General features: G+C 37.8%; 1 protein-coding gene across 2 annotated transcripts in view; it reads left to right on the top strand.

Annotated features, from left to right (window-relative positions):
* Nucleotides 1–27,694, top strand: part of Nalcn (sodium leak channel, non-selective) — a 281,091-nt gene that overhangs the window by 35,993 nt on the left and 217,404 nt on the right. For both annotated transcript variants that reach the window (XM_027938884.2, XM_071610798.1), the window contains exon 6: nt 2,875–3,029. In XM_027938884.2, coding sequence (XP_027794685.1) covers nt 2,875–3,029 — 155 coding nt within the window. The remainder of the gene's footprint in view (nt 1–2,874; nt 3,030–27,694) is intronic.

The raw sequence follows: 27,694 nt of genomic DNA, 5'->3' as shown, positions 1-27,694 counted from the left end.
AAATATGTCTCTCATAAGAATCTGTTAATGGCTCAATGCTGGCAAAAGTAATGTGTTTCAAATCTGCTGTCTCTGAAGCCAAAAGCCTTCAGAATAATATCCGTGCTAATAATAGAGTTGTGCCTGAAATGAGAATCAGTGCTAATATGAAAGAAAAAGAAATCAAAATCAGAAAGAGAAAAAAGTCCAATATTTATAAATCAATGAAAACTTAATAGTAAAAGTTAACCATTATTGAGTGAATAACTCAATTTCCAGTGCTATTCTAGATGTGGTACATTAGCCCATTTAATCACTAAATGCTCCTACAGAGTAGGAGCTGTCATCATCCCTGTTTTTTAGCAATGAGGCCACTAACATGGCAGGCACCTGAGCTGGAATTTCAATCTAGGTAGTCCACAAATTTCAGACTATCTGTAACCAACCAAGTACCCACTGTGTGTCTGTATAAGGAAAAATCATTACACTTCAACCCAAGTCCTATGAGGTAGGTATCTTCCCACCATCTTACAGGTAGATGAAGAAGCTGAGGGACAGACAGATTAAGTCACACATGTAGTAAGGGGCTGGGCCAGAATTCATGCCCAGGCAGACTGGCACTAGAATTCAACAATCTATGTAGATAGAATGTTATCTAGAATATTGGTTCTGTTCATTTAAAAATACCGAAAATTTTAACAAATTAATTTTGATAGTGTAGTCCATTTTCCCTCTCTGAATCTCACCTTGCCTTCATCAATATCACATGCCAACAAAGTATCTTCTCTGTTTCTTGGATCATCCATGACTGTTGTGCTTTTGCATGCCTGATTAATGCTATAATCTATTATAATTATTAAGCATTCATAATAACATTTATTTGGTTACTTGAAACATGATAGTTTTTATACATGCACATTACTTGGCTTATTTTATATAACCCTCTCGTAACTTTGCCTATATTTTTTATTAGAGCATTATATGTATATATAATATCTGGATTCCTTTTGACATAATTATACAAACAAGGAATTTTACTTCAATCCCCATTCCTACTTCTCTCCTCCACTCCTCCCTCCCCCTTTTCTCTCTTCTCTACTCTGCTGGTCTTCCTTTCACACCTTTATTCACTTATTTTTGATTAGTACTATCTACATATACACAAAGGAGATATTTCCTTTGGTACCTTTATATATGTATACAACACAGGTTCTTTTAGAGTCTCTTCATATTTCTTTCCCCTTCCTTCCCTCTCATTCCCTTGCTTCTGCTCTACTGATCTTCCCTGTATCTTAAGTTTGCTTTCAGTTATGGTACTTTCCTGTTTTACAGATTAAGAAACTGAGTTTAGGACTTAGGAACTATTCAAGTCACACAGTCAATAAATACAGAGCTGGAGTTGAACCCAGCAAGCCTCACCCAGTGCTCGGGAGTGCGGTTGCCATTTTGCTCTAGTGTTATTGGTGGCAAAGCTGAAACAGCCTCAGATTAGAAGAAGGCAAAGAGGGGTCATTTGGCCTACATGGAAGAATGGGAACTGAGGAGCATAAATGAGGTGCCTGCCTAAAATCTTATCTTTCTGACCTGCCCAAGTGATAATGTCTATAGTTGGAATGTTACCTTTGGTTTTGCATGTGGGGTCTAAAGGGTCAGCTTAAAGAGTAATTAGAAGTAGCAATGATTAAATCACTTATTCCCTGGAAGTGTAGACAAATTAGTGGGTTTGCAGCTAAAAGAAGGCAAAACTCTGAAGGAACATGAGTGTGGTCTCTGAACTGAGGGTAAGGCTTGTAGAGCTTTGTGTATGTCTGGGCCCTGGGTAAGGTATCAGCAGGCATGGTGAGTGTGTGTGTGTGTGTGTGTAAAGCCATGTGTATTTGTGTATCAAATATCTATGGGATTGCACAGCTTGTTATGAGACTCTAGAGGGTGTGTTCAATATGGAGAAGGGAGTAGCTACTTGAATGTGGAAAGGTATTAAAGAAAAGAACATGTCACCCAGCAAGTCAGCCTCAATTTGTTCATAAGCTGAAGGAACTTAGGAAATTCCTAGAAACATTGATGTCACGGGGTTAGAAGCTTGTGAAATTGTCTAGTCCAGCTTTACACTCTGCATAGTCCATGTGGATGGTCTCAGCAGCAATGGGGCCTGTTTATAAGTTCAGTAGGAAACGAGATTCCACAGTCTCCACTTGTGGGGTGAGCTTGCTTGCTAGCAAGAAAGTCATTGCCTATCTAATCCTTCTACATCCGCTTAATCCTCAGTCTGTCCATAAAGACAGAGAAGGGTTTTTGTCACCTCCACCTAAATGACCATCATTTCCAAAGCCATCACCAAATCACCTCCTGATCTCTGTCTTTCCAAGGCAAGACCTTCAGTTCCTTCAATTTTTCTTTTGTAGACTGGTTTTCTTTCTAAACGGAACATCTGTGAACACAGCAGATGGCTAAGTGTCATTTATAAAATCCAGGATTTGTGCCATACAGTAAATGACCGTGATCACCTAATGCTGATCAGAAGCGGGGAAGTAACATTTGTGCCAACAGCAGGACAAGGATTTTGTGAATAACAAGAAATCTCCAGACAAGTTAGCAGTCCATACATATCTCCTCTATGCAAATCTATGGGAAAAAATTGTTTCTTTGCTTATCTGGATTTTATTCTATAATGGCAAAAGCAGTTACAGCAATATTCCTCTAAGGAACTATTATCAGAATTAATCAAGTATCATTTGAGAATGTTTGATATGGCATTAAGTTCCAGATATCATTCATGAATCATAAATCTTAAATCTGTGCCCATATACATCAGTTATTCATGAAGATGATTATGTCATTCCTTTTTAATCAACAGAAATTGTCAAAATTTCTAACACTTTGGTGTGTCATTCACAGGAATGTAACCTGGAATAGCTTAGCTATTCCAGATACACACTGCTCACCAGAGCTAGAAGAAGGCTACCAGTGCCCACCTGGATTTAAATGCATGGACCTCGAAGATCTGGGACTTAGCAGGCAAGAGCTGGGCTACAGTGGCTTTAACGAGATAGGTCTGTTTTACTGATAAAACACATTTTCAGTTTCTATTTTGTGATGCTTATGAAATGGAAAGTAATTTTATAACTGATATTTCATGTTATAGCTGGCTATAGTATAAAATAAATGCAAATGCAAATTTTAATCTATGTCCATATCATAAGATAGTCTACAACTGACAAAGTGTTTGTATATTCAACAGTGTCTGTGTAGAGTTAAAAATCTTTCACTTTAGGCTGTTTTGATTATTAATCATAGCACTTAAAAATATGTGTTCATTGAATAAGGTTCAGAGTTGTTAACTCAAAGATAACAAGACTTGATTTCTGTTCTCCTGTAACTCCACCCTAGTTAGCACGGTAAGTCTTAAAAACCTGTGATATTAGGCATTTATGAGTGTGGAGAGCTAAAAAATTCTCTGGAATAGAAAACAGCTAATGAAATACCTAATGAAGATGCATCAGCTTTATATGGGGAAGGCTTCTACATGATTGTGATGTGCCAGATGTATACATTTCTTCTTGCCTTGTTCGATTAAGTCCTGAAATGTGCCCTTACATGCATAGTGAAAGAAATCAGCTCCTGCCATGTTACTGTATTTATTTCACTTCCATCCAACTTGCATGGATTGCATTATTAAAGCAAAAACCATGAAATTCTAAACAAGTTATGTTATACTTTGAGAATTGTTGCTGAAATTACTTTTCACAAACTTATTTTTCTTTAAAATGTCAAGGACCCAGGTGCATTTAAGACAGTTCTAGATACTTTAAGTCATGTCCTAGGAGACAAATCTTTATATAGCAGGATAGTGGTTATGCTCTTTTGGAAGCCAGACTGATTTCTTGATTTTTGATGTGGTTCACACCTCAGTGGGCAACAGAACCATGGGAGGTTCTGTAGCCAGGAGTGAGCATCAGCCCCTGTCAACCCTGGGAGGCCTCCTGCAAACCAAGCCATAAGACCTTCTGACATTAGAACCAATGGCTGCTGAACAGACTCCTGCCCTGGCCTCCAGTCCATCAGAGTGCCAGGATGTTGCAAGAGAGTCTGAGCAAGGAAGCAGAATTTTACTGATTGGGGTTACTTTCCCGATTTATGTACTGAACTACAAAGTTGCAGCTTTCATAACAGAATATAGTATTGAACATGGGCTGAAAAATTCAAATAGGTTGTGTGGAACGGGAGATGAGACCCATAGATGGGGTAGCTGCTGGGAACCAGCCCAGCAACTCCACCCCACCCTGGGCAGGACTAGAATGCAGGTCTGCAGCTCATTCTTTCAGAGGTTCATTGGGTGCACCTCCATCTTCTATGAAGACTGGTCAACATTCAAGGGCTCAACTGTTCTTGTTAAAAAAACCCCCTTTGCAAAAAATCCCCCTTTCATCCTTTAAATTCATATTGCTAAAGCAAATCATACCCTGACCATTTTAAATGCAGCCATAGTGCCTAAACTTGAAATGCTAAGTTACATTCAAGTTGATTCATCTTCCTTCACTGTGGCTTACATCCCATTAATAAAGGATACATTTAGTCTCCCTTTGAGAGAGGAAGTCTTCTCATAAAGAGAGTTGGCTTGAGAGGACCATTTCCAGCAGGGAATTGCCCTGGGGGCCACCAGCTCTCGCTAAAGCAGTTATCCTACTGTAGTGGGACTGTGGATTTGCACATTTATCTCTCAGAGATTCAAGCTCTTTGAAAACAGGAAGTTGCATCTTTTTATCTTCATGTCTCCAAGGCCTCATGCAATCCCTGGCTCATAGGGAGCCCTCTGTAAATATTTACTCATGGTCTGGACACAGTGTGTCTTTTGAATTCATCATAACCAGTCCTGTCTTAGAAAGTGGAGCCACAATAGAAAATGAAGTTGTTTTCTGGTTGTTCTTCTTCCCAAATTCTGTCTGTTTTTCTTGGTAATGCTCACTAGTCCTCATGACCTTCTTTTCTATGTAAGCTTCATGGAGTCTGTTTGCTTGTTTTTTCTCAGAAGATGATTAAATTCATCATAATTGCATGACATTGTGTGATAATGAAATGTGACTTTGGACCATAATGAAAAAATGTCTAAGTGGTCACTACAGTTTAGATTGAAATGGATACCTTCTTCCTGAGATTATGTATCAGCAGACACTTAAACTGCTGCAGTTTCAAGAAATTATTTTTAAACATCTTTTAGAAAGAAAAGACAATGTATCCCACAAAATGAGGACAAGAAATTATTTTATTGACATATGTGATCCGTGCTTTATGGGTGCAGTTGAATTTAAAATAGTTATTCTCTAACATCTGGGTGGATGTATGCTATTCACTGCAGCGTACTCAATGTTGATATAAGCAGGAGACTTCTTTGACACCTTTGTGGTAGAGTTTGCCTGATGTAATTCAAAGGAATGGCTCTGGAGATTGGTCATGGATCTGCCATATGCTAAATCAGTGACACTGAAAGGAATTGCCTTAATTTCCCCATCTGTCAAATGGGGTGTGTGACAGACCTGCTTGTAGGGTTGCTCTGAGAAGTCGCTGGAAAGCCACACCCAGAAAGGTGCAGACACATGGTATGCCAGTGACTGAAGGAGCTAGAGAAACAGGGGTGGATGACTGTGTTACCTGAGGAGAACACGTCAGAAGACACGCAGAAGCCTCAGATGACACACCAGTGTCCGATGGTGAAGTTCCCTGTGGTTTGCAGTCCTGGCTTCTCAGGTTCAAGATCTTCCAGAGTGGGAAAAGCAGAGGTGTTTGAAGCTTGCTCCTATCTCTATTGACTGTCTCCACATCTCACTCAATTCTAGTTGATGACCAGCATTCTGGAAGGTAGATTCTTAGCGCTGTGTTCTGCAGGTGGGGACACTGAGCACTGAGGTGAGCACAGGCAGGTGCTCTGGGCAGAGGCAGGGCCATAGCACCTCTCTTGATTTGCAGATTCCCACATTGGCTGGCCATCTCCACCACACCTTATTCCAGTTCACATCAGTGTTAATGAAGAAATTCAAAGGTAATTTGCAAGGCAGTTTCACTCTTGCTTTGGTAGCATTACTTACCTTTGGGGAGTTTCTGGTGGACATGACCACTGTCCAGGTGACGTGCATTAGATCTGTCATACATGTGAACAAGCTCACAGCAAACACTGTGATTTGCTTGTCATGATCTTTCTGAAGAAAGTAAGACATTTGGTACAACAGTTGAATGCAAGTGGTGTGAATTTTCTACAAATTGTATAGTAAGATAAAAAACAAAACACATTCAGTTTGGATTAAACAACCTGCTGAATGTTATTTGATGATAAAACTCATCCTGAAGAGCCACTCAGAAAGTAAATAAGCATCAGACATTTTTTTGACTAGTGTTTTGAATCATAAGAATGAAAGAGTCCAGTTTTAAAACACCCAGAATAAATTAAACCCAACCAAAACAAATTATATTAGAGGAAGCTCATAAACAAGCAAACTATAAGTCAGGACCCTGGGAAATAGCTAATAGAAATGACATTTAAATAATATATGCTTTTTATAGCATGTGTGCTCTATAGAGTTGACCAATTCCCTATTATTTAAATATAATAATCAAAGATAAAGCCAGGAAATGATAAGCGCTGTGTTGTGACAGTGACTAATTGTCTAATGGTCAGTCTTCATTTTTGCAATTACTATCATTACTTATGACAACCACCGCTGTCATGTATGGATTGCTTGTTATGTAACCAGCAGCTGGCAAAAGGCTTTCCCTCCATTGTGTTTTGAATCCTCAAACCCTTAAGGTATGGTTATCCCAACTGAAAGGCAAGGAGAATGAGAGAAGAAAGGATTAATTTGCCCAGTCTCTTGCCAGACATATCAGGAGCCAAGGTTGCCGCCCTCATGTTGTGGAGAGTCAGGCTCCTGGGCTGCAAACTTCACAAGATCTCTGAAGTCAGCCATGAAGAGCCTGCTCCATTCCAGTGACTTGTCGCAAAGGCTGGTCCATAACCTTGTTATGATGAGGAACCAGATACCTGGGTCCTCTGCACAATGATCCATCAGACATCTTTGCCTTCGACTTTTGTCCTGAAGTTTAGGGCCAGAGAACGTTGTGAGCAAGAGTAAAGTTGAAGAACAACCAGTCCTGCCAGATGCTCACTGCAGTCCAAGGCTCTCTGGAGCTGATGTCTGGCTCCTGATCTGGTCCTCTGCATTCTGTGTGACCCAGAGTTGTTACATGGAGTGGCCTCATGCAAAACGGCATCGTGTTTATGGATACATCCTGTGTATGTTATGGATACATCTGTGTACATCCTCCCAGATACATAATCGTGTTTACACTACTTATAACCCCTAATGTCAGCACTCTGCACAGAGTGGTCACACTGTGTTGTTTAGGGAATGATAAATAAAAAGTCTGTGTATGCTTAGTACAGGTGAAATTTAAAAAAAAATTTTGATGTGCAGTTGGTCAAATCCACGGCTGTGGAAGCACGGATGTGGAGGGCCCACTGTGGTGTACATGTCAGTTGGATGTAAGGATCTAGACATGAAGGGTGCCTGGGAGGCAAGGCAGTTTTACAAAGCAAGGGATAGAAACAGTGGCGGCAAAAATGAGTAGGCACTGCTGAACCAGGTGGTCAAAATATAAGGTGGAGACGTGGAAGAGTCTTTAGGAAGTGAGGAAACATAGCTAATTTGTTCAGGTTTATACTTATCTGAATTAAATTCAAAATTCCATTAGGAGACATATGGATGGACTATATGTAATTTGTAGCCACATGTGTGAATTTCTCCTGAGTGTTTGAATTTATTTTCTCCTTCCCTTCAAGGTGTGAATATTTAATTTTGCTTTCTAAACAATAGTTTTTCAAAATAAATTTGGAAGTTTGCATTCATTAATTTCTGTTTTAGATATGTGACATACAGACTATTTACCTTATTAGTGCTCCTTAATTTTAAAAAATTGCAAAATTTTCCTTATACGTGTTCTTATTAAAATATTAAGTGGGAAAACTACACCTTGTCATCTTCACAGGAGTTAAAATGTGAGTTTTTGGTGCTTATACAAATTTAAGGTGATGACTTGGAATCTTTGTAAAATTTTTCTGGCACCGAAAAATTAATTGGGTCTTTCACGAAAATGCAGAAAATCAAAGTGTCACTGATTCTTTAAGATTCTAGATAGTCCCAAGCCACTTCTGAAGAAGGCTGCTATGGAATAGTGTGGGACTAGTATTTTTTTTCCAAGGGGAAATGCTGTATATTTTAGCTGTTATTTACTTTATGGGATTTTCCTCCTTTGACTTTGGGTAGTATTGACCATAAGATATGGAATCAGCTCCCTGTGTGGATTGTAAATTAGTCTTATTCAATATCTATGAGAAATGCCAGAGATTACTTTCATCACTGGTGACTTCTATGCTGGCCAGCTCTGCCCCTGTCTTGATAAAATAATACTGACAATGAATCCCCCCACAGATCTAATGTTTCAGTTTTTGACATAAGGAATGCTAGATTTAAAAATCCCTCCCTATATATTTTTATTGACATTGTACTATTTTTATAATTATCTCTTTTTACACTTGATATTAAATATGGACATAAAATACCATGAAAGAATATCACGTGTATTCCAATCATAATAGGATGTAAATTGAACTTTGATATTGCCACTAAAAATTGATTCATCAGATTTAAATGTTGTTAAACTACATTTCATACTGTTGTATGTGGTAACAACAGAAAACTTTACAAAGTAATACAAAATAGATAGTTATTATGTATCTATAACTATGATTTATTACAGAATGTACATTTTTATTGCCATTGCATAAAAAGCCACAGTCAAGAATCATTTGTAAAATATTTAATTGAGATTTACGATGCTTTCTGAAAAAGCACCCAAGGGTTGTTTTCCTGTTATTAATCTTTATGTTTAGTGTTGCCCCTCGGCTTCATCTCAATGTTTATGAAAAACACAGGGAAGAGAGAACAGGGCAATAGAATTCAACCCAGAGTTTTCACGCTTTTGTCTGAGAATTCTATACTTGTTCTCTGAAGGAATTCCTTCAAGACAAATCTGACATAGCAGGAAATTTACCAGAGGAACAGTTGTGAAAACAGTCAAATACAGGGGTTTTACGCCTGTGTCTGGGATAAGTCACAGGCAGACTGTGCGCAGACGCTGACTTTGGGTTTTATGATATTCTCAAACAGTTGCACAAACTGACTTAAACTGATGTTAGATGTGCAGATGTTATTCAACATGTTAGAAAGCAAGAGGGATTGTAGGTAGAAATGGCAAATGTGACTAAGGAAAGAGCCAGTGTCTGGTGTGGAGACGCTGGTCAGAAGTTCCTGTTGAATGCATTAGAAATGACAGGTGCTGGTGTTTAATTGGACAAGGAAAGAGGATGTCAACAGGGATTTCAGAGGGGAAAAGGTGATGGTCATTTTTTGTTTCTGTTTTTGCTTTTTTATACTCCACATGGGAGTAAATATTTGTTCGCAGAAATCACTAGATAGTGGTTTCTAACAATCTAGCATTTTGTAGTTATTTTTAAATATTTGTAGATTATAAAAGAAATACTGAAAATAATGAGATTTAATGAAGGAGAGTAAAATTCTGCCATATGTAATCCCTCCCCTCTCTCCTCCCTTCCCTTCCTTCTCATTTCCTTTTCTTAAGTGTCATGGTTAAAATAAATACTTTTAATTCTTCCTACTGAGAGACAGTCAAAATATTTTCAGTTTTTATATAATAAATAATGTTGTGCTGAACACACACATATACACCCTGAGCACATGTATGAATATTCTTTAGAACAGATTCCTGGAAACAATTTCTGGGTCACAAGGTACACACTTTTTTAGTAGAATAGATAACTACCAGTTTACCTTTCAAAAAGATTAGAAGAATTCATAATCTTGCCCTTGTTGTTATGAGAGTGAACTTTTTAAAACAAAAGGTATTCATTTTTGCTGTGCATAAATATAAAAGGAAAAAACAGCTTTGTCCATGTGTATCCTGCCCTCTACTGAAGTCCAGCAGTGCATGCTCTTCTTGAATGTCCACCCCCTTGGTCCTGGGATATCTCTCTCCTGCTTCTCCCAGCCACATGTGACCCACTCTCCAGGCCCACTCCCCCAGCTTTCCAAATACACCAAATACTCCCGAAATACTTATGTCCCTTCTATGAACTATGACAGGCTTGTGGCTGAAAGTTCACACTTCAACCCACTTGTGTCCTACAGTGGGTCCACATGACTACATGTGTGTATGCGTGTGTGTGTAGGTTGTGTGTGGGGGGGGAGTGGACAGGTGCACATTTATGTTTTACTCTGTCTTCTCGATTAGCTCATAGTTCCAGGTGCCCTAAGTGGGAGCAAAGCTTCAGGTACATCTTTTAAGATCTTTTTTCTCATTGAGCTCAACACATACTTGAGGACCAGCCACTCATGATCAAGAGATATGTTATCTTTTAAAAACACCATTCTGTAGAATTTTCATGATTGAAAATTTAAAGAAAGTTCAAATCCAAGTCTAACCTTTAAGTTCACTCTTAATGAAATGGTTTCTGTGATAAATTGAATAATCATATGATAAATTGAATAATCATATGAATCAAATGTGAATCATCTTGTAAGGACTCCAGTCAAAGAAAAGTTCTCAGCTGGTGATGGCAGAGAGTGGGACATAATTTCCCAGACAGTTGATGAATGTAAGTCAGTTTCACCATCTAACGATTGGCAGTAGGAGGAATATTTCATTTAGGAAGTCCCTCACCAGATCTTATGGCCAGCTTAAGAAAGGTCAGAGAAGGGCAGGTCCTGGCTCTCCTCCTGAAAGTCCTACTTAGAGTTAACTGCTGAGCAGGGTCAGAACCTATTCTCTGGAGGGAAGGTTCTCCAGCCTTTGAAAAAATGCTTCCAGCCTGAGCCACAAGGGGCTGTGACAAAGGAGGTGGCGTCTACCTGAGCAGACACTGGGCTGCAGAGACAAGGAGGTGCCCTTCTTTCTCCTTTATTCTTCTCTGCCCTTCATCTCCCACACTTGAGAGCAAAATATATGAAACATTTCAAATCATACCAAGGCTACCCAAATAAGCCTGCTACACAGAATTAAATCTAAAATAAACAGCCCCAAATAAATCATAAATGGCTAATATATATTAGGTGCTGCCATTAAAACAAAAGCAACCACCACCACATTTGCTACTATAGAGATTATTATTGATAACAATTACTTTTGGATAATGGGTAGAAAAATAAGATCTATTCACATTTTTGTGAGAAGGTAAGGATTTTTAGAAACTATGAGAGGTATTCTCATAATAAGTTTAAAATTGAGGTGTTTTCATATTTATCATAAACTTTTTCTGTCTAGGTACTAAAATATGATGGAAATAAATACAAGTAAATGGGGATGTTAAGGTAAAGAAGGTGAGATAATTGCAGAAGAAATGGATCTTTAACTCATGGTCAGTCTGCAGATGCAAGGATACATGTATTAGTGTGAATGTGTCCACGTGTCCCTTTAAACAGTGTTTGAAGAGGAGTGTGTTAATGTGGACCTGGAATGCTTCAGTGTGCTACAAGTTCTGTTTTTCTGACATGTTTAATTTCTCACATTTATGAAACCTGCCTAACCTCTGAGACAAATGCTTTCATTAGTTCCGGCAGTGGAAAACACTCTTTTGAGAATGACATTTTTACTTTAGCTTTCGGTGAGTAGCGTCTATAAAGATGGATCAAGCATACTGTCCTCCTTTTGTTCCTGGTCAAGTCCCCATGCTTCCTAAGCCCTTTTCTACAAAGGTTTTTAATTCATCTTATCATTTTATTAATAGCTCAAATGAGTATAACACTCTCAGTTATATTTATTTTTCTAAAATTTAAAAAAAAATTATTCCATTGTATTCTGGAATCTGTTGATGCCAGTATCATTCTGTCCATGAGTCAAAGTGGAGTGCTTTCTTTTTTCCCCTCTTTTTATGACACATCTGTCCCATCCTTTCCCCTGCAGTGGTAGTTTTAACGATTTACCCTTGTCTTTGCTCTGTTATGATTTTACTATAGTAAGTGTAGGTATGGATCTTCTATGTTTTTATTCACTAGGGACTCATTCTTTGTATAAGAGATCCATGCCTTTCTTCAATTCCGGATGACTTGTATATGTTATTTTCTCAAGTCTCATCTCTTTATTATTCTTTGTTTTCTAGAACACTGGTTTGATATCTGTTAAACCTTGTTCTGTTCTGATGCCTTTCATTCTTCCTCACTTCCTTCTATCTTTCAGTTTGTCCTCTGGACATCTTATTAGATGTTTGGAAAATCTTGGACTATTTTTCAGGCCTCTCAAAGTTGTTTGCATATTTCTATGCTCAACTTCTCCTATACTCTTATTTTTCTGCCTTGGTGTTACCTAGTCAGTGATTCAACTTACTCATTAGATCTTTAATGCCAACATGCTTAATTTTCCTATATAGAATTTTTACTTAATTTTACTTTGAATCTGTGTTTTCTTTGGTCTTTAAAATCCTCCTGTTTTTGCAATTTTCTTTTTGATCTTCTTTTATCACATTAAGCGCTCTACATATGTTTATTTTAGGATTTCTTCCAGATCCTTCCATGTCATCTAATTCTCCTTTATTCTTGCATTAACTTCCTTTTGTGGGTTATAGTATTTGGTTGTGAGCTTGTTTTCAATGAGGGTTTCTTTCAGGGGGCCCCTGGCCTGAACTATCTCCCATTTTGTATTTGCTACAGTTGAATGGATATCAATCATTCTGGACCAGTCCTCCTGTTCATTTTGTGGCTTGAGAGGGTAGAGTCCTTAAATTAATGTAATTGTAAAGGGCAGGGTACATTTGGATGACATACTTCAGTTGGCCCAAGATTGGGGTTCTGGTTTCTGTCAGGAGACTCTTGCCACTTATGGCAAACATGGAAGTCAAGCAACTATCTGCTCCCTTGACCTGGAAGGTAGATTCTTCCAGTCTTGATATAAAATGCAGAGTCCCTTTTGTAGCTCCCAGTTTTGCAGACACACAGGTACCTACCTCCTGACCTATATTGGGAGGTTGCATCTCCTCTCTGCTGGACAATGAAAACCCTCGAGGTTTACATGGACCCCAGGTCATTTGTGAATCATCTTGGCTTCAGCAGCTGCTCAGAGCTCTGTTTCCTCAAACTCTGACTGCTGGATATATTTTGCTCACATAGTTTTGATCTATTTTATCCATGCAATAATTATCCCTTTTTGTATGTCTGTTTCTTTGCATCATTTGGGCAGAGGGTGGGAGAATGAAGGAAGGAGGTATCTAAATATGCATAATCCAGCAAATCGATCTATAGCTCTTGATTTTTCTAACTTTAGAGTTCTTATGTAATGGTACAGCTTTCCTTATTTGGTATATCTATTAATTATATTTATATATTATGTATTATATAATGGGTATATAGTGAATTTTTGCCCTTTACAATTCTTTGCAATAATTTCTTATAATTTGATAAGTAAGTAAATATTGACAGGAATTTTATAATTTTTAAAATCTTAACTTTACAAGTTTTTTATTGTAATATGATTATTTATATCATTTTTTGATGCTGAGTCATTATATCAGCCTCAGTTCAATCTGGTGAAACAATATATCAGCACTTACTTTGTGTAAAAACAAAAAAAAATTAGAGAGAGAGAGAGAGAGAGAGAGAGAGAGAGAGAGAAAGCAAGAGAGAATAAGAGAAGGAGACTAGGCTACCCATAAGCCACGACAATTATGAACACTGAAAAAAATGTTGATGAGTTAAAATTGGGGTGTTTAAACTTCTTAACATTAATTCTGGCAAATATTCAATTACTTTCATCCTCCACATAATTGCTTTAGAAAATAAGCAAAACATAAAATGAAATAAAAGCCCTAATCCAGAATTACCTGAACATACAGCAAGTAAGTTTCCCTAGGCAATTCTTACTCTTCTGAGTCTAATAATGTAGAGATACATTATTTCATTTAAATGCTAATGGTGATGGCGAATCTTCACAGCAAATCAGAGCTGAACTGAAGTAGGCTTTCAGGTGGGGAGTTCTTGGGAGCAGATGCTGCATTAAGAAACAGCACCTAGGCCTCACATCAACCCAGGGCCATGCTGCTTCCTGTATTCCAGTGGTCTGGTGGCTGAGATGTGGAGAATGGATGCAGCTCCTAGGGGAAGGGACAGGTCTTTTTGATATTGTGATGATGACTGATCGTGGTGTCTCCAAGATGGGAGTTACAGTAGTAAGTTCCTGTAAATGCTCAAGTCCAGATAAAAGAAAGATTCAGTTTCAGCACCTAGATTGCCTCTTACTAGGGGAGTGATGTTGGACATGTACTTAATATCTCCCGCTTGTAAAATAAAGATAAAGATAGTGCATATCTCAGAGGATAATGGGAAGATTTAGACCATTCTCATCCTCACATCTAAGAAGTTCTCAAAATTTTAACTGATTAAAATTATCATTTTTATGGGCTATATAAACATTAAGTATATGAATGAAGGAATCACAGCAAACAGTTCTAGGGTCACAAAGAGAAAGTGGGAGAAATAGGGGTCAAATCCATTTGTTCTACTTTCTTTCCAGGGCATCCTTTGAGTCTTGGCAAGGCACTCATCATGTAATTTTAAGGCACATGCACATTTCACTCTGCTAGATTGTGCTGTATTTACTGGTGTGTTCTCTTTTCTGTGCACATTTTTTAAAAATTGTACTTTTTAGTTATACATGAAAGTAGAATGTACTATGACATATTCTACATACATGGAATATAACTTCATATTATTGTGGTTGTACATGATATGGCGTTCTCTAGTCGTGTATTCATATGTGAAAATAGGAAAGTTATGTCTGATTCATTTTAGGCTGTCTTTCCTCCTCCCCTCTCTTCTACCTTCCCTTCATTCCCCTTTGTCTAATCCAGTGAACTTCTATTTCCCCCAGCCCCTTTTTGTATGTTAGCATCCACATATCAGAGAGAACATTTGACCTTTGTTTTTTGGGATTGGCTTATTTCACTTAGCATGATAGTCTCCAGTTCCATCCATTTACAGGCAAATGCCATCATTCCATTTCTTCCTATGGCTGAGTAATATTCCATTGTGTATATATACCATATTTTCTTTATCCATCATCTGCTGAAGGGCACCTATGTTGGTTGCATAGCTTAGCTATTGTGAATTGAGCTGCTAAAAACATTGATGTGGCTGAGTCACTATGATATGCAAATTTTTTAAGTCCTTTGTGTATATATAAAGGAGTGGGATAACTAGATCAAATGGTGGTTCCATTCCAGGTTTTCTGAGGAATTTTCATACTGCATTCCAGAGCGGTTGCATCAATTTGTAGCCCCACCAGCAATGATGAGTGTACCTTTTTCCCCACATCACTGCCAACATTTATTGTTACTTGTATTCTTGATAATTGCCATTCTGAATGGAGTAAGTGGTATATTCTCAGTGTGGTTTTAATTTGCATTTCTCTAATTGCTAGAGATATTGAATATTTTTTCATATATTTGTTGACCAATCATATTTCTTCTTCTGTGAAGTGTCTGTTCAGTTCCTTTGCCCATTTATTAAGTGGGTTATTTGGGGGGGTTTTTGTGTTAAATTTTCTGAGTTCTTTATATATATATCTGGGAGATTAAAACTCTATCTGAGGGCTGGGGATGTGGCTCAAGCGGTTGCGCGCTCGCCTGGCATGCGTACGGCCTGGGTTCGATCCTCAGCACCACATACAAAGATGTTGTGTCTGCCGAAAACTAAAAAATAAATATTAAAATTCTCTCTCTCTCTCTCTCTCTCTCTCTCTCTCTTTCTCTTAAAAAAAAAAAAGAAACTCTATCTGAGGTGCAGGTGGCAAATATTTTCTCCCATTCTGTAGGTTCTCTGTTCATATTCCTAATTGTTTCCTTTGTTGTGAAGAAGCTTTTGAGTTTAATACCATCCCATTTATTGATTCTTGATATTACTTCTTGTGCTTTAAGGGTCTTGTTATGGAATTCAGTTACTAAGCTGACATGATGGAGAGTTGGGTCTACTTTTTCTTCTAGTAGGTGTAGGGTCTCTGGCCTAATGCCAAGGTCATTTATCCGTTTTGAGTTGAGTTTTGCCATGCATTGGGAATAAAATTTTGAAGAATATTTAACTGTTTCCAGCACCATTTTGAGATGCAGCCAGCAAGGCCATTTCTGAGAGGGGATATGTCCTCGCAGGGCATCTGAAGAGGCCATGCTGCAGGCAGCAAACACAGCAGTGGTTGAGATCCTGCTTATGATCTGTTTTTATAAATGAAGTTTGTTCCAACCTCCTGCCCTGGTGTTTACACAAGGTGTGTGACTGCCTTCCTCCAACAATGGCAGAGTACCGTAGCTCCCCCAGAAACCCCAGGGTTCACAAAGTCTAGAATATTCGCCATGTGGCCCTTTAAGAAAAGGTAGCAAACCCCTAAACTACAGTAAAAGAAGGAAGTACTTCTAGGTCCATACTTTCTTTTATTTATTTTCTGCAATGCTGGGGATCAATCCCAGGGCCTCCTGCATGCAATGTTTTAAGGCAAGGCTGTAAGTTGCGAATAAGTTCATTCATTAACTACTCATTCATTTGTAAATATTTACAGAGAACCTATTTTATATAAGGCACTAGCTCTATGAGGAACAAGTGAAATGCTGATACAGAGCCAGAAATGGACTACATTGTATTTTCATCCAATTAAAAATTTAGTCTTACTCAGAAGTCAGTTTCCTTTTAAGGAATAACATGTTTCAAGCTTTGGAACTCTGTGTATTTACTTATTTATTTGACTAGCTTAAAATGTGCCAGATTTCAAGAAATAAAATATTCATATTTACAAAAACTTGTAGACGAAAACAAAAAGTAAAATAAAATCTAAACTATGATTTTAAAAGCAGATAATTTAGGTATCATAAGAGCATGATTATACTCTTGAGCAAGTTTCTGATCCTACACTGATTTCCCCTCTGTATTGTATTGAAAGGAGTGTCTTGTGCTAATTGTTGCTCATGGTGAGCTAACTCAGGAAGCTCTGGAAAATGAGGTCAGCAGAAACAGAAACTGAGTCAAAATAATGGATGACACTCCTTACCTATTCTTCCCATCTTGTGTCCCTGCCATGCCACATTTTAACCTAAGGGAGACACCTGGAGAGGCTAATTAGCTTGCAGCTGTCTGTGGTTTGTCTGCAAAGGCTAAGAAGAAAATCAGCCCTAAGAAAGCAGGACCAGAACAGGAGCAGCTGGTGGGAATGAGCCCAGGAGCCCCACAGGGGGTGGAGAGGGCCCTGGGCTGCTGAAATGGAACCTAGGGGGGAAGTCCCGGTGGCAGACAGTACAGGATCAAGGGGCAGCGGCTGGCTATTGTGTGTAGGGGGCAAAATTCAAGAAGACTTATGAATTAATTGTGAGTACAGTGATTATTCACTATTGTATGGTAGGAAGAAAAATCCACATTTATTCAGTGATTGCAATGTGCAAAGCCCAAGAGAGGAACTTTCACCTAGGGGGACGAACTTAATACACAAGGCAGCCTGCAGTGTGTAGCTCCTCCAGTCCAGAGTGGCAGAGCAAATGAAAGTGCCCTTGGCCAACCTTATCTATTTCATTAAATCAACCAATTTGCTAATTTAACTGGTGTTCTGTACTCTTATATGTGGAAGATGCATGCTTTTTGGTAGGACGGTGTTCCAGATTGATGAATGCAGTGGAGATTTAAGCTACTTTAAAGATATGGACAGACAGGTGAGGTTTTAGTGTGGCCAAAGAAAGAACTGGCCTGTCCAGAAAGTTAGTCCTTGAAGAAAAAGGATAGCAAACATAATGACAGTTGTCAAAAAATAACAATAGAAAAGTTTTCATGGAGCAAAATATATTTTAAAAGTATGTATTAATAATCTGATAAAAAATTTAAATTCTGGCATTACCAATATTAGTGTTTTTTTGAAAAAGAGAAGTCCACTAAAGTATTACTCATTGATATTATTATTTTTACTCTTATCAGAGTTGAAATCTTATTGCACAATAGTATGAGTTCTGTATTTTATCATTTACTCGTCTGCCAACCAGTTGAGATGTGTTGTGAATATTCAAATTATACAAACTGATGACAACCTCAAGTTACAGAAGCATGCAGCCTGTGAGCCACTTTATTCTTAATAGTAACTTTTTATTTAATCGGTAGTGGGGATTAAGCCCAGAGGTACTTTACCAAAATCCACCCTTTTAATTTTTGATTTTGAGCAGGGTCTCTGTATGGTTTGTAGGTGAGGGGTTCCCCAAAAGTTCATATGTGAAACAATGCAAGAAGGTTCACAGGAGAAATGATTAGGTCGCCGAGAGTCTTAATCCAATCAGCAAATCGGTCATCTGATGGGATTAATTGAGAGGTGGATGGAGTGGTAGGGAGTGGCTGGAGGAGGTGGGAATTGGGTCCTAGCTTTGGGGTATATATTTGTTCCGGCAGGGGGAGCTCTCTTTCTGTTTCCTGATCATCATGTGGGCTGCTTCCCTTCACCACACTCTTCTACCATGATGTTCAGCCTCACCTGAGCCCGGAGGAATAGAGCCAGCTCTCTAAGACCTCGAATCTATGAGCCCTTAAATAAAATTTTCTTCCCTAAAATTGTACTGGTCAGATCTTTTAGTCACAGTGGTGAAAAAACTGACTAAAACAGTTTCACTAAATTGCTTAGGGCCCTGCTAAATTGATGAGGCTGGCTTCAAACTTGGTTTCCTCCTGCCTCAGCCTCTCAAGCCACTAGGATTACAGGCATGCACCACCACACCTGGTGACAGTAATATTTTGACCTCTGGTTGCACAATAAAATAGAATTATTTTGATAATGCACATTTCCCAAAAGTTAATATTGTATGAAATTATTTCACTTCCCTTGGTTTTCTGGGATGGAATGTTTAATCTTTTCAGTGCAGATATGTGCCTATGTACCACAGAGGAGATTCGGCAACTCCTTTACCAATCTACAATGAAAAGGAAGAGCAAGCTGATAGAAATGAGGGAAATGCAGTAGCTTACCAACTCTAGCCTTTAGCTGGCCCCCAACATCAGCATCCCAGGACAGAGACTACATGGAGACTCCATTGTGTGATACGCCCATGTCTGTCCCTATTGAACTCATGGAAAGTTAGGAGACATTTTTCTTTCCCTGCCAGATTCCATTATAAAACCTCAGTTTTTATGGTTTAGGAATTCTAACCAACAATGAGTTCACAGTGTTGAATCCTCAGGTAGAAGATAAGAGTTACAGTCAAGGCTTTATGTTCGGCACTTTGAATTGAGCTATTTCTTTAAAATATAATTAACTGATTTTAAAACAATTTTAATTCACTGAGGAAATGCAATCTTAAAAATAAACTTTGAAGAAGATGTAATAATAAGGGGTGGCCTATGGAAATAGAATCAAAGAACATATTGTATTTTTGCTGAATTAGCAAAATTGTATTATGCTGTTCACATGGAGGATTGAGTACAGATTGGCTAGTAAAGGCAACAGATTATGTCATTAAATTTGTAATTTGTTTGGCAAATCTTGATACAGAGAGAAATTTATTCTAGTTAAGACAAATGACTAAGGCCTGTAATTACGAGTTATTTGAGCCTTGTCATCTGTCAAAATTGTGGCAAGTTCATTATTTATAAGTTACTTCCTACTACTCCAAATTAATTGTATGTTGCCCTGATATAGTGATATAATTAATAGTAAACTCTTTTATTCATGAAATAAAATCAAGGAATCATTGCATAATAAAAAAACTGTTAATAAAGATAACTAGTCATGATTATTATTTGGAATATGTTTTTAGAATTTTTAAAGGCTTTTTCAACAAAATATCTAAATTATCTTTAGCAGTTTTGTAGCAGTTTAAATAAATGGTCTTTGCATAAATCATGAATGATAGAAGTTAGGAATGAAATTAAATATATGAGATCATTAATCCCAACCTTCAGCTAAGACATATTAGTCTTCAAATAAAAGCACATCAAACATTAAGATGATTGGTTTGACATTCTATTTAAGAATCCATATTAAAGAACTTAAGATATTTTTTGAATTACTGTTATTTAAGAATTGACTTTAAGAACCTTTATTCTGAAGCTGGAGTTGGTACTACCTACCTTAGCATTTATATAGTACATATTAAAATGTTCATTGTGCACTACCAAATGATTTTCACAGCATCATTCACACGTTGGTATCATTTACTTTGCTTTTGTTTCTCAAATGTGTGCATGTGCATTGTTAATTGATTTGCACACTGAGAACTTAAGTCATGGACTTATATTCCCATTTATGTGAATTCCCCATGTTCACATGAATTATGTACTGGCATAGGTATACACAACATACTCTGTGAAGCTAGATCAAGTTGATGAATGCAAAGGTAATGGCATTTAGATGTTGAATTAAATGGAAAATTTTGATCATCATGTAGTTTTCCCTGATAATTTTTACCTAAAATGAATATTGTATTTTTATTATGCCTTTGACTTATAAAAATAAAAAGGGCTATGGATGTGGCTCAGTGATTAAGCACCCTTGTGTTCAATCCCTGGTACCCCATTCCACCCCCAAAAAACCTCAGTTACTTAAGAAATAAATTTCATTTCCTTCTTTAACACTCAAAACAGCAGTCTTTTTTCATAACTACCTCTGGTTTTGGTCCTCTCTCCAGTGTCTCCAAGATAGCATTTTTATGTTCAATCCTTTTTTTTATATTCAATCCTTTCAGACTTTCAAACTCATATGGGTATATATGTGTATTTACACAGAATATGTGGGGTGTTGTTCACATCATTCATATGAATAAATATGCATCTACTCCATGTAGTTTGACTATGACCATCACACATTTTGTTTAGTTATTCTACAGCTAATAGACATCTTTTTCTTATGAGTGATTGCTAATACTGGAGTATTCAGTAGTCTTGCCTGAGTCTCCTGGGCAATGCATGGACAGGGCTCTATAGTAGAGACCTGGAAGTGCTATGTGCACATATTTTAAATTTTTATCAGATTCTTGGAAATTTCTGACACAGACTCCTAGTATTGCCTCTGTTTTTACCTTTCAGCATGTCAGTATTTGATGTGATCAAACTTTTAAGTTTTAGCTAGTCAAATGGGCACGAAAGGTATTTCAATGAGGTTACAATCAAGTTAAGTACTTTTCCTGTTTAATAGCCAATCTTTTGTTATTATTGTTGTTTTAACCTGTGAGTTGCTGGTTCACCTGTTCAGCCAGTTTTCTTCCCACGTGGTGTGTCTTATCAAGTATGTTCCACATACTTGACTTGTGTGTGCCATTGGTGGAAGTTGTGGTATTTTGACTTTACCTAACCAAAGATAAAATGCTAGAAGCCTAGAACTTAAGAATTAAATGTAGGATTCTAAGTAGAGCTGTGTTCTAATTAAGGATTTGGCTCATGGGGAAAAAAGGAAAGGAGAGAGTATGGTGTTTCATAGATGAAGGATGGTGCAGAATCAAGACTGACTCTGTCACATCATCGTCACTATCAGATGGTGCTCCACTCACATCATGATGGAGAAATCAACAGTGTTGCTGTGTGGAGAGGCAAATCTCTTTGTCCTCTCTCCTAACTCTGGGAAAATATCAAGTATCAACCCTGGGAGAAAAGATGTGTGTCAAGGGATTGGGTTAAGAGGGTATTAGAATCAAAAGGAGAAGTGGCTGCCCTAAGAAGCAGACTTGATAGCTACCTCCATTCCAAGAACAGGAAACAAAACTCATAATGGGAAAGTTCATCATGGGCATCTGTCAGAAGCAAGGATGGTGCTCTAAAAGCTGACTGCAGTCACTAACAAAGAGCCTTTTTGAGACAGATTCCAAGAACAGGAAGGAGTGGTAATGGGCCATTCCTTCTAACTGGTGTCTTGAAAGGCAGTAAGCCATCTAATGGGATACAAAAATAGGGCCTTTTTTCTTCCCCACCCTAATATTCCTTTATAAAAAAAAATGAACTTTATATGGCACTGGGAATAATAGCACACAGCAAGAACTCCACTTTGTCACATTATTGAGCATCTCAAGTGTCTAAAGATATAAAGCTAAAAACTAAATGGTTTCTGCATAGAAAATGTCCCAGAATTTGTGATTTTCCTTCTAAAATAGAAATGCAGGGGGGGAAATACCAACCTTAACCTAAAATCAAACCTCACTGACAGTCAGAGGTTTTCGCTTATATTTTTATTTTAGCATGCTAAGAACTTGTAATTTCCTCACTTTTTATTAATTTTCAAAAGTTGCAATTTGAGGAAACTGGGAAGGTTTTCTAAACCCCTTGCTGCCTGGGAATCTGTCACATACATTCAAGACTTGCTTTGTTATTGTGGTAAGTGGAATGCTTGAAGGTAGATTTGAGTACACTAAAGAGGCACAGTACATGCACTGTTCTCACAGGGAGGAAAAGATGGAAAATCAAATGCATTGGGGTGCCAAGAAGTATCTTTCTCACACAGGAGTGAGAAGTGAGATGGGTGTAAAGAACAGGAGCCAGTCACTATTGTGGGAAACATAAAAAGAATTTGGATGTAAGGATTGTGTGTTTGAAATTGATTTCAAAAGAAAACTTCTCACTGCAAAATGATGCTGAGGGAAAATACCAACTACTTTTAAGAAATAAGAAATTTTATGTTGGTAAATTTTCACAGCAATGAGCTCTTAATTTCATATATAAATAAAACTAATTTCATGTATTTCCTGATATTAGAGTCTGTGTTTTAAGAGTCATCCAAATCCAGCCTTGTTTGCTCCTTATATATACAAAAAATCCTTTTTCTACCTGTACCCTGGAAAATTAAAAAGTATGTTTGTTGTGTGTATATATATGACTTATATATAAATAACTATGTATAATACATATGACTTCTTGATTTAAAATGCTTTTTCTCATTAGAAAAGTAAAACACCTGCATTCCAGGATTGTTTGAAAATATTAAAATGCATAACCAAAAGAATCATTTTAAAATCATGGTTTACAAGTTTTCCAAAAAATGAAATTAAACATAATGAAGAATATTTCATATTTTGAACATGATGAAATCTCTTGGATTCAGAAGGTAATGTATTTTCTGAGTATTTCATGATTTTGAGCAAAAGGTTCCATCTTCTGTAAGTATAACTCTGGTCTGGAGGACCTGAACATTGAATCAGACCAGCCCTCCAAGCATCACTGGCTCAGGCACAGAGACAAGCAAGCTAAGGGGACCCAGAATGACAGGCAGGAGGGGTTGCTGGAAGAATGGAGAGAGCCCAGTAATGAGGTTCATGGGATACAGCAGGTGAGGACCACACCATTTGGGCTCAGACCAGTGACGCTACAGGGGGAAGTCAGCTCTCTGGACAGTGGCCCTGGTACTCATTTGTCATCTGTACTTTGGAAAGTCAGTTTGTCCAACAGGATATCTAGCTCATGATCAAAAGTACTTGCCTGCATCTCATAAAATTGTCTCTAGTACGTCCTTGCTTATAAAGATTATTCGTAACAAGCATAATTATTTATGCCAACAGTTGTGCTTCCATAAAAACATTTTGTTTTTAAAATAAAACAAGTAGAATAAAGTTTAAAGATCTAGGATAACTTTTTAAAATGTTTGACTAAACAATTTCAGGACATAATAGAAAGTCATTTGAACTCCCCAAGACAAAATTTGACTTTGGTCAGTTTATAGAAAGCCTTAAAGTGAGACCCAAACAAGGAAGTACATTGAATACTGTGCTTCAAAAAGTGTTTGCAAAATAGCTAGAAAAATTATGGTTAAGTGTACAAAGTAGTTATAACTTTATTTGAAAAATTAAAAGGCATTAAAAATCTAAAAGCTACATAAATACATTGTATTGAGAATAATAAAGCTACTTAATTATGTGCATCTGTCAATAAAGCAATTTTCTCATAAATCAATAGTAATTTACATAATGACATTAATTTTAAATTAGTAAAGATGATAGTGGTCATATGGTCCCAACCCTTGAAATATCTGGAAATCAGGGAACATATAATTGAACACTTTTGCCCTCTTATAATGTATGCAAGGCATTAAAAGAATTTTCCAGGCTACAGGTATAAAAAGAGTATATTCCTTACAGGAAATCATACTGTTGACAGATGGTTAAGATATCCATCCAAGAAAAATTTGGGTTTTGAACTTAAGAAAACAGAAAATTTCTTTGCTGGGCTTCCAATAATATTTTCAGTGCTGATTGAAAAGAAAGATTAATGTGGAAATAAGATATTCTGAAAAACATGGCATAAGCCCAGTGTAGCACATGCCTATAATCCCAGCAGCTTAGGAGGCTGAAGCAAGAGGATCTCGAGTTCAAAGCCAGCCTCAGCACAAGTGAGTTGCTAAGCAACTCACTGAGACCCTGTCTCTAGGTAAAATACAAAATAGTGCTGCGGATGTGGCTCAGGGGTCTAGTGCCCCTGAGCTCAATCCCCGGTACTCCCCCAAAATAGGTAATTTTGAGAAATCACCAAAATGTATCTGTCCAGAAAGATATGGTAGATACTCAGTGGGAGTATTCTCTGCAGGCAGAGAATAAATCTAGAATGCTGAGAGGTCCCTCTAGCCAAAGTGTCTCTCTTCTTGGTTAACACGAGATCTTTAGGGCTCCTCCAGGCAATAGTTGTAGTTCAATTAGATTAAGGGTCATTTGAATTTAGAGGGATAGGATATCATTTGACCTGTTTGCTAATTACTGTGATGAATTAGCCCATTATCATCTATTGCTGCAGGGAGTGAAAGAAAATGGAACACAGGAAGTTTGACGAGAACATTTGTCAGGTTGCATTTGAGTGGCTTCAGTATATGACTCAAGAATCCTCACTCTATGAAATAGCACAGCTTCCTTCATTCTTTCAATAAATGGCAGAGCTACCACTGTAACTCAAGTGTTGGGAGTTGTGGTTCTGCCAACCTGCACACATGGGGTGGATGGAAAGAAGGAAGGAGGAATGCACAGACTCTATCCCATCCATTTCATGGAAGATGTTGGGACTCAGGACAGACGGGAGCATGTTAGATGAATTGAAATCCAGGGTGGCAACTTAAAAGGAGTGGTCAAGTCCTGTCAACTCTGAACACCCTCCCCGGCAGTGATTGTTAATTTTTCCCCACTTGGAAGGAATCTGACATTTCTAAGTATATGCTTTCTGATGTCTGTTTTCATCATATTTAAAAAATGTTATCATTAGATCACTTGATATTAATGATTACTTGATATTAATAATTATTATTTATTAATCATTATCACTGGAAATCAATTTAAAAGGGTAATTGTGTTAAGGTTTTTGAGAGATTATATGTTTCTAGGGGGGTATGCACATTCTTATTAAAACAACTTTCCTCTGTTTATTTCAAACTAATATAAAATTTTTCCCTTAATTTATTCATAGAAATTTAATCAAGATAAAATTGTTCAACCAACTGTGAATTCCTTTAGGTCTGCTATCATTTAAGACACTTTTTCTATCTTTTCTAAAGGATAAAGCATGAAATATCTTGTTGAAGTTCAGTCCTACCAGATCCACTCTCCTAGCAATCCAATCAATAGTCCATCTGTCCATCACCCATCTGTCCATCCATCCATCATACACACAGATGCATATATGTATATACATAAAAAATTTAAAAAGGAGAGTAAATCATTTTGGAACTGATGTCTTCCCACAGAGCCTCCGTCAGCTCCTGGCAATTTCAACTCTCATTTCTGAGTCTGCAGAGTGTCTAGACTCTTTTTAGGATGAATAATTATTTTGGGGGGTTTTGACAGATTTTTCTTTCTCAGAGCCACATTGGCTCCTTGCTGGCTCAATAATCATTTTAGTCATTTAAACCAATTTCCCATTTTTTACTAATTTTTCCTGAGGATTATAATTTACTTATTTCCTGATAATTAAATAATGATTAGATGAACAATTTGACAAACAAAGATCCTTTGTTTTAGCATTATGTTTTACTCTGTAAAGATTTTCTCGCCCTGTTCCCTTTTCACTTGTAAAGCTTTTCTTTCCAGCTGATGACTGTCCTTTGGGTCTTCTTCCTAACATTTTCTAGTATTTTTTTTCTTTTTTTGTACCTGCCTAGCGCTGTCCTCCATGGACCATGGGAGATGTAAGTGACTAATAGGCAGAGCCTTGGATAAGGACTTAAGTGCAGACAGTCTAGGAGATCTTACAGGTGTGCAAATGACACCTTAGGCAGAGAGCTTTGCTCACCTGCCCTTGTGTGGGACCCCGCTGCTGCAGCATTGCAAGGAGACCTCAAGAATGAGCCCAAGTCATATTTGTAAGAGGGTCTTTGATTAACAAAATTCATTTTGATCAGTTTAACTTGTGTTTGGATTTCAGTTGAATCATTGTTCTATGCATTTGTTCCAATAGAGAAAATAGTGATTCCTTGGTTTCTGCAGGAGGTGTGGACAGAAGAGGTGCAATAATAGTGTGGCTGCCCCTGAGTACGGTTGTGTTTTGCTAGAGATGGGAGAACTCACAGTGATGGAACCAGGCAGGCTGTAAGATACAGACACCATCTGCCACAGAGAGAACACATTAGCAAAGAGCCACCTGTTCCTACATTGGTCTGGCCTTTGCCCCAAAATTTCACATGTACTCTTGTTTGCTATTTCTCTGACTCATGTAGCTAGCTAATGACTAGTGAGATTATTTTCACCTTCCGTACATGAAAATCCTCTCATGTGGTTCTTCTGACTTTATTTTATTTCCAGTATAGTTGAATGTCTTCCTTTACATTTTTCTATTAGTTTTCTTGTTGATCAATCCATTATGGGAGAAAATATTTTTATTAATTCAAAATTCAAGAATAATTGATTAAGGATCTACTGTGTCAGGCCTTTGTTAATAATAGTGAACAACCAGACCCCCACCACCCCCCACACCAAAAAAAAAAAAGAATTTTTATTTCATGGAATGTACAACTTCTCCAGGAAATAATTAAGATAAATAAGTTAAAAAAATTGTGTGCTATGTAGTTATAGTTATTAAGAAGAAAAAGGAAGCAGGGAGAGAGAGGACGTGTGCAGGGTTTGTACTTTCAGGTAGGGAAGCCAAGAAGGCTTCCTGTCAAAACAGCTGTGGTGGTGTGCAGGATAAAGCCACATGGCCCCTGGGCAAGAGTGTGCAGAGCAGAGGGAAAACCCAGCACCCAGGCCCTGACAAGGACACAGGCTGGATGCTCTTCTCCTGACCTGAGGGACCCAGCATGTCTTGAATGAGGCATACGAGAGAGAGGGAGGGAATTCAGACAGAAAGATGACAGGGGACAGATCAGATAGAACCTTGCAGGTCAACGTGGTGACCTTTGCTTATAAATGAGATGGGAAACCATTGGGGAGTTTTGAGTGCAGAAGAGATAAGACCAATCAGAGCCACTCTGCTGCTGTGTAGGAAGCACATCAAGGAAACCACAGCAGAGCAGGGCGCCAGTCAGGAGATGCCACATGAATTCAGGGAGAGACGGTGGCTTATGGACCGGGAGGTTGGGAAAGATGCTGATGAGTGTGCATGTCACACCAGTGGGATTCACTGATTTGTTGGCTGTGTGAGAAGAGGAAGGTCATGTCAAAGTGTTTGGCAGGTATGATTAGACAGAAGAGCATGTTTGGAAGCAC

The sequence above is a fragment of the Marmota flaviventris genome, chromosome 4, assembly GCF_047511675.1.
Source record: "Marmota flaviventris isolate mMarFla1 chromosome 4, mMarFla1.hap1, whole genome shotgun sequence".
Taxonomy (NCBI): Eukaryota; Metazoa; Chordata; class Mammalia; order Rodentia; family Sciuridae; genus Marmota; species Marmota flaviventris.
The sequence above is the reverse complement of the archived record's forward strand: the minus strand, read 5'-3'. Positions and strand labels throughout refer to the sequence as shown.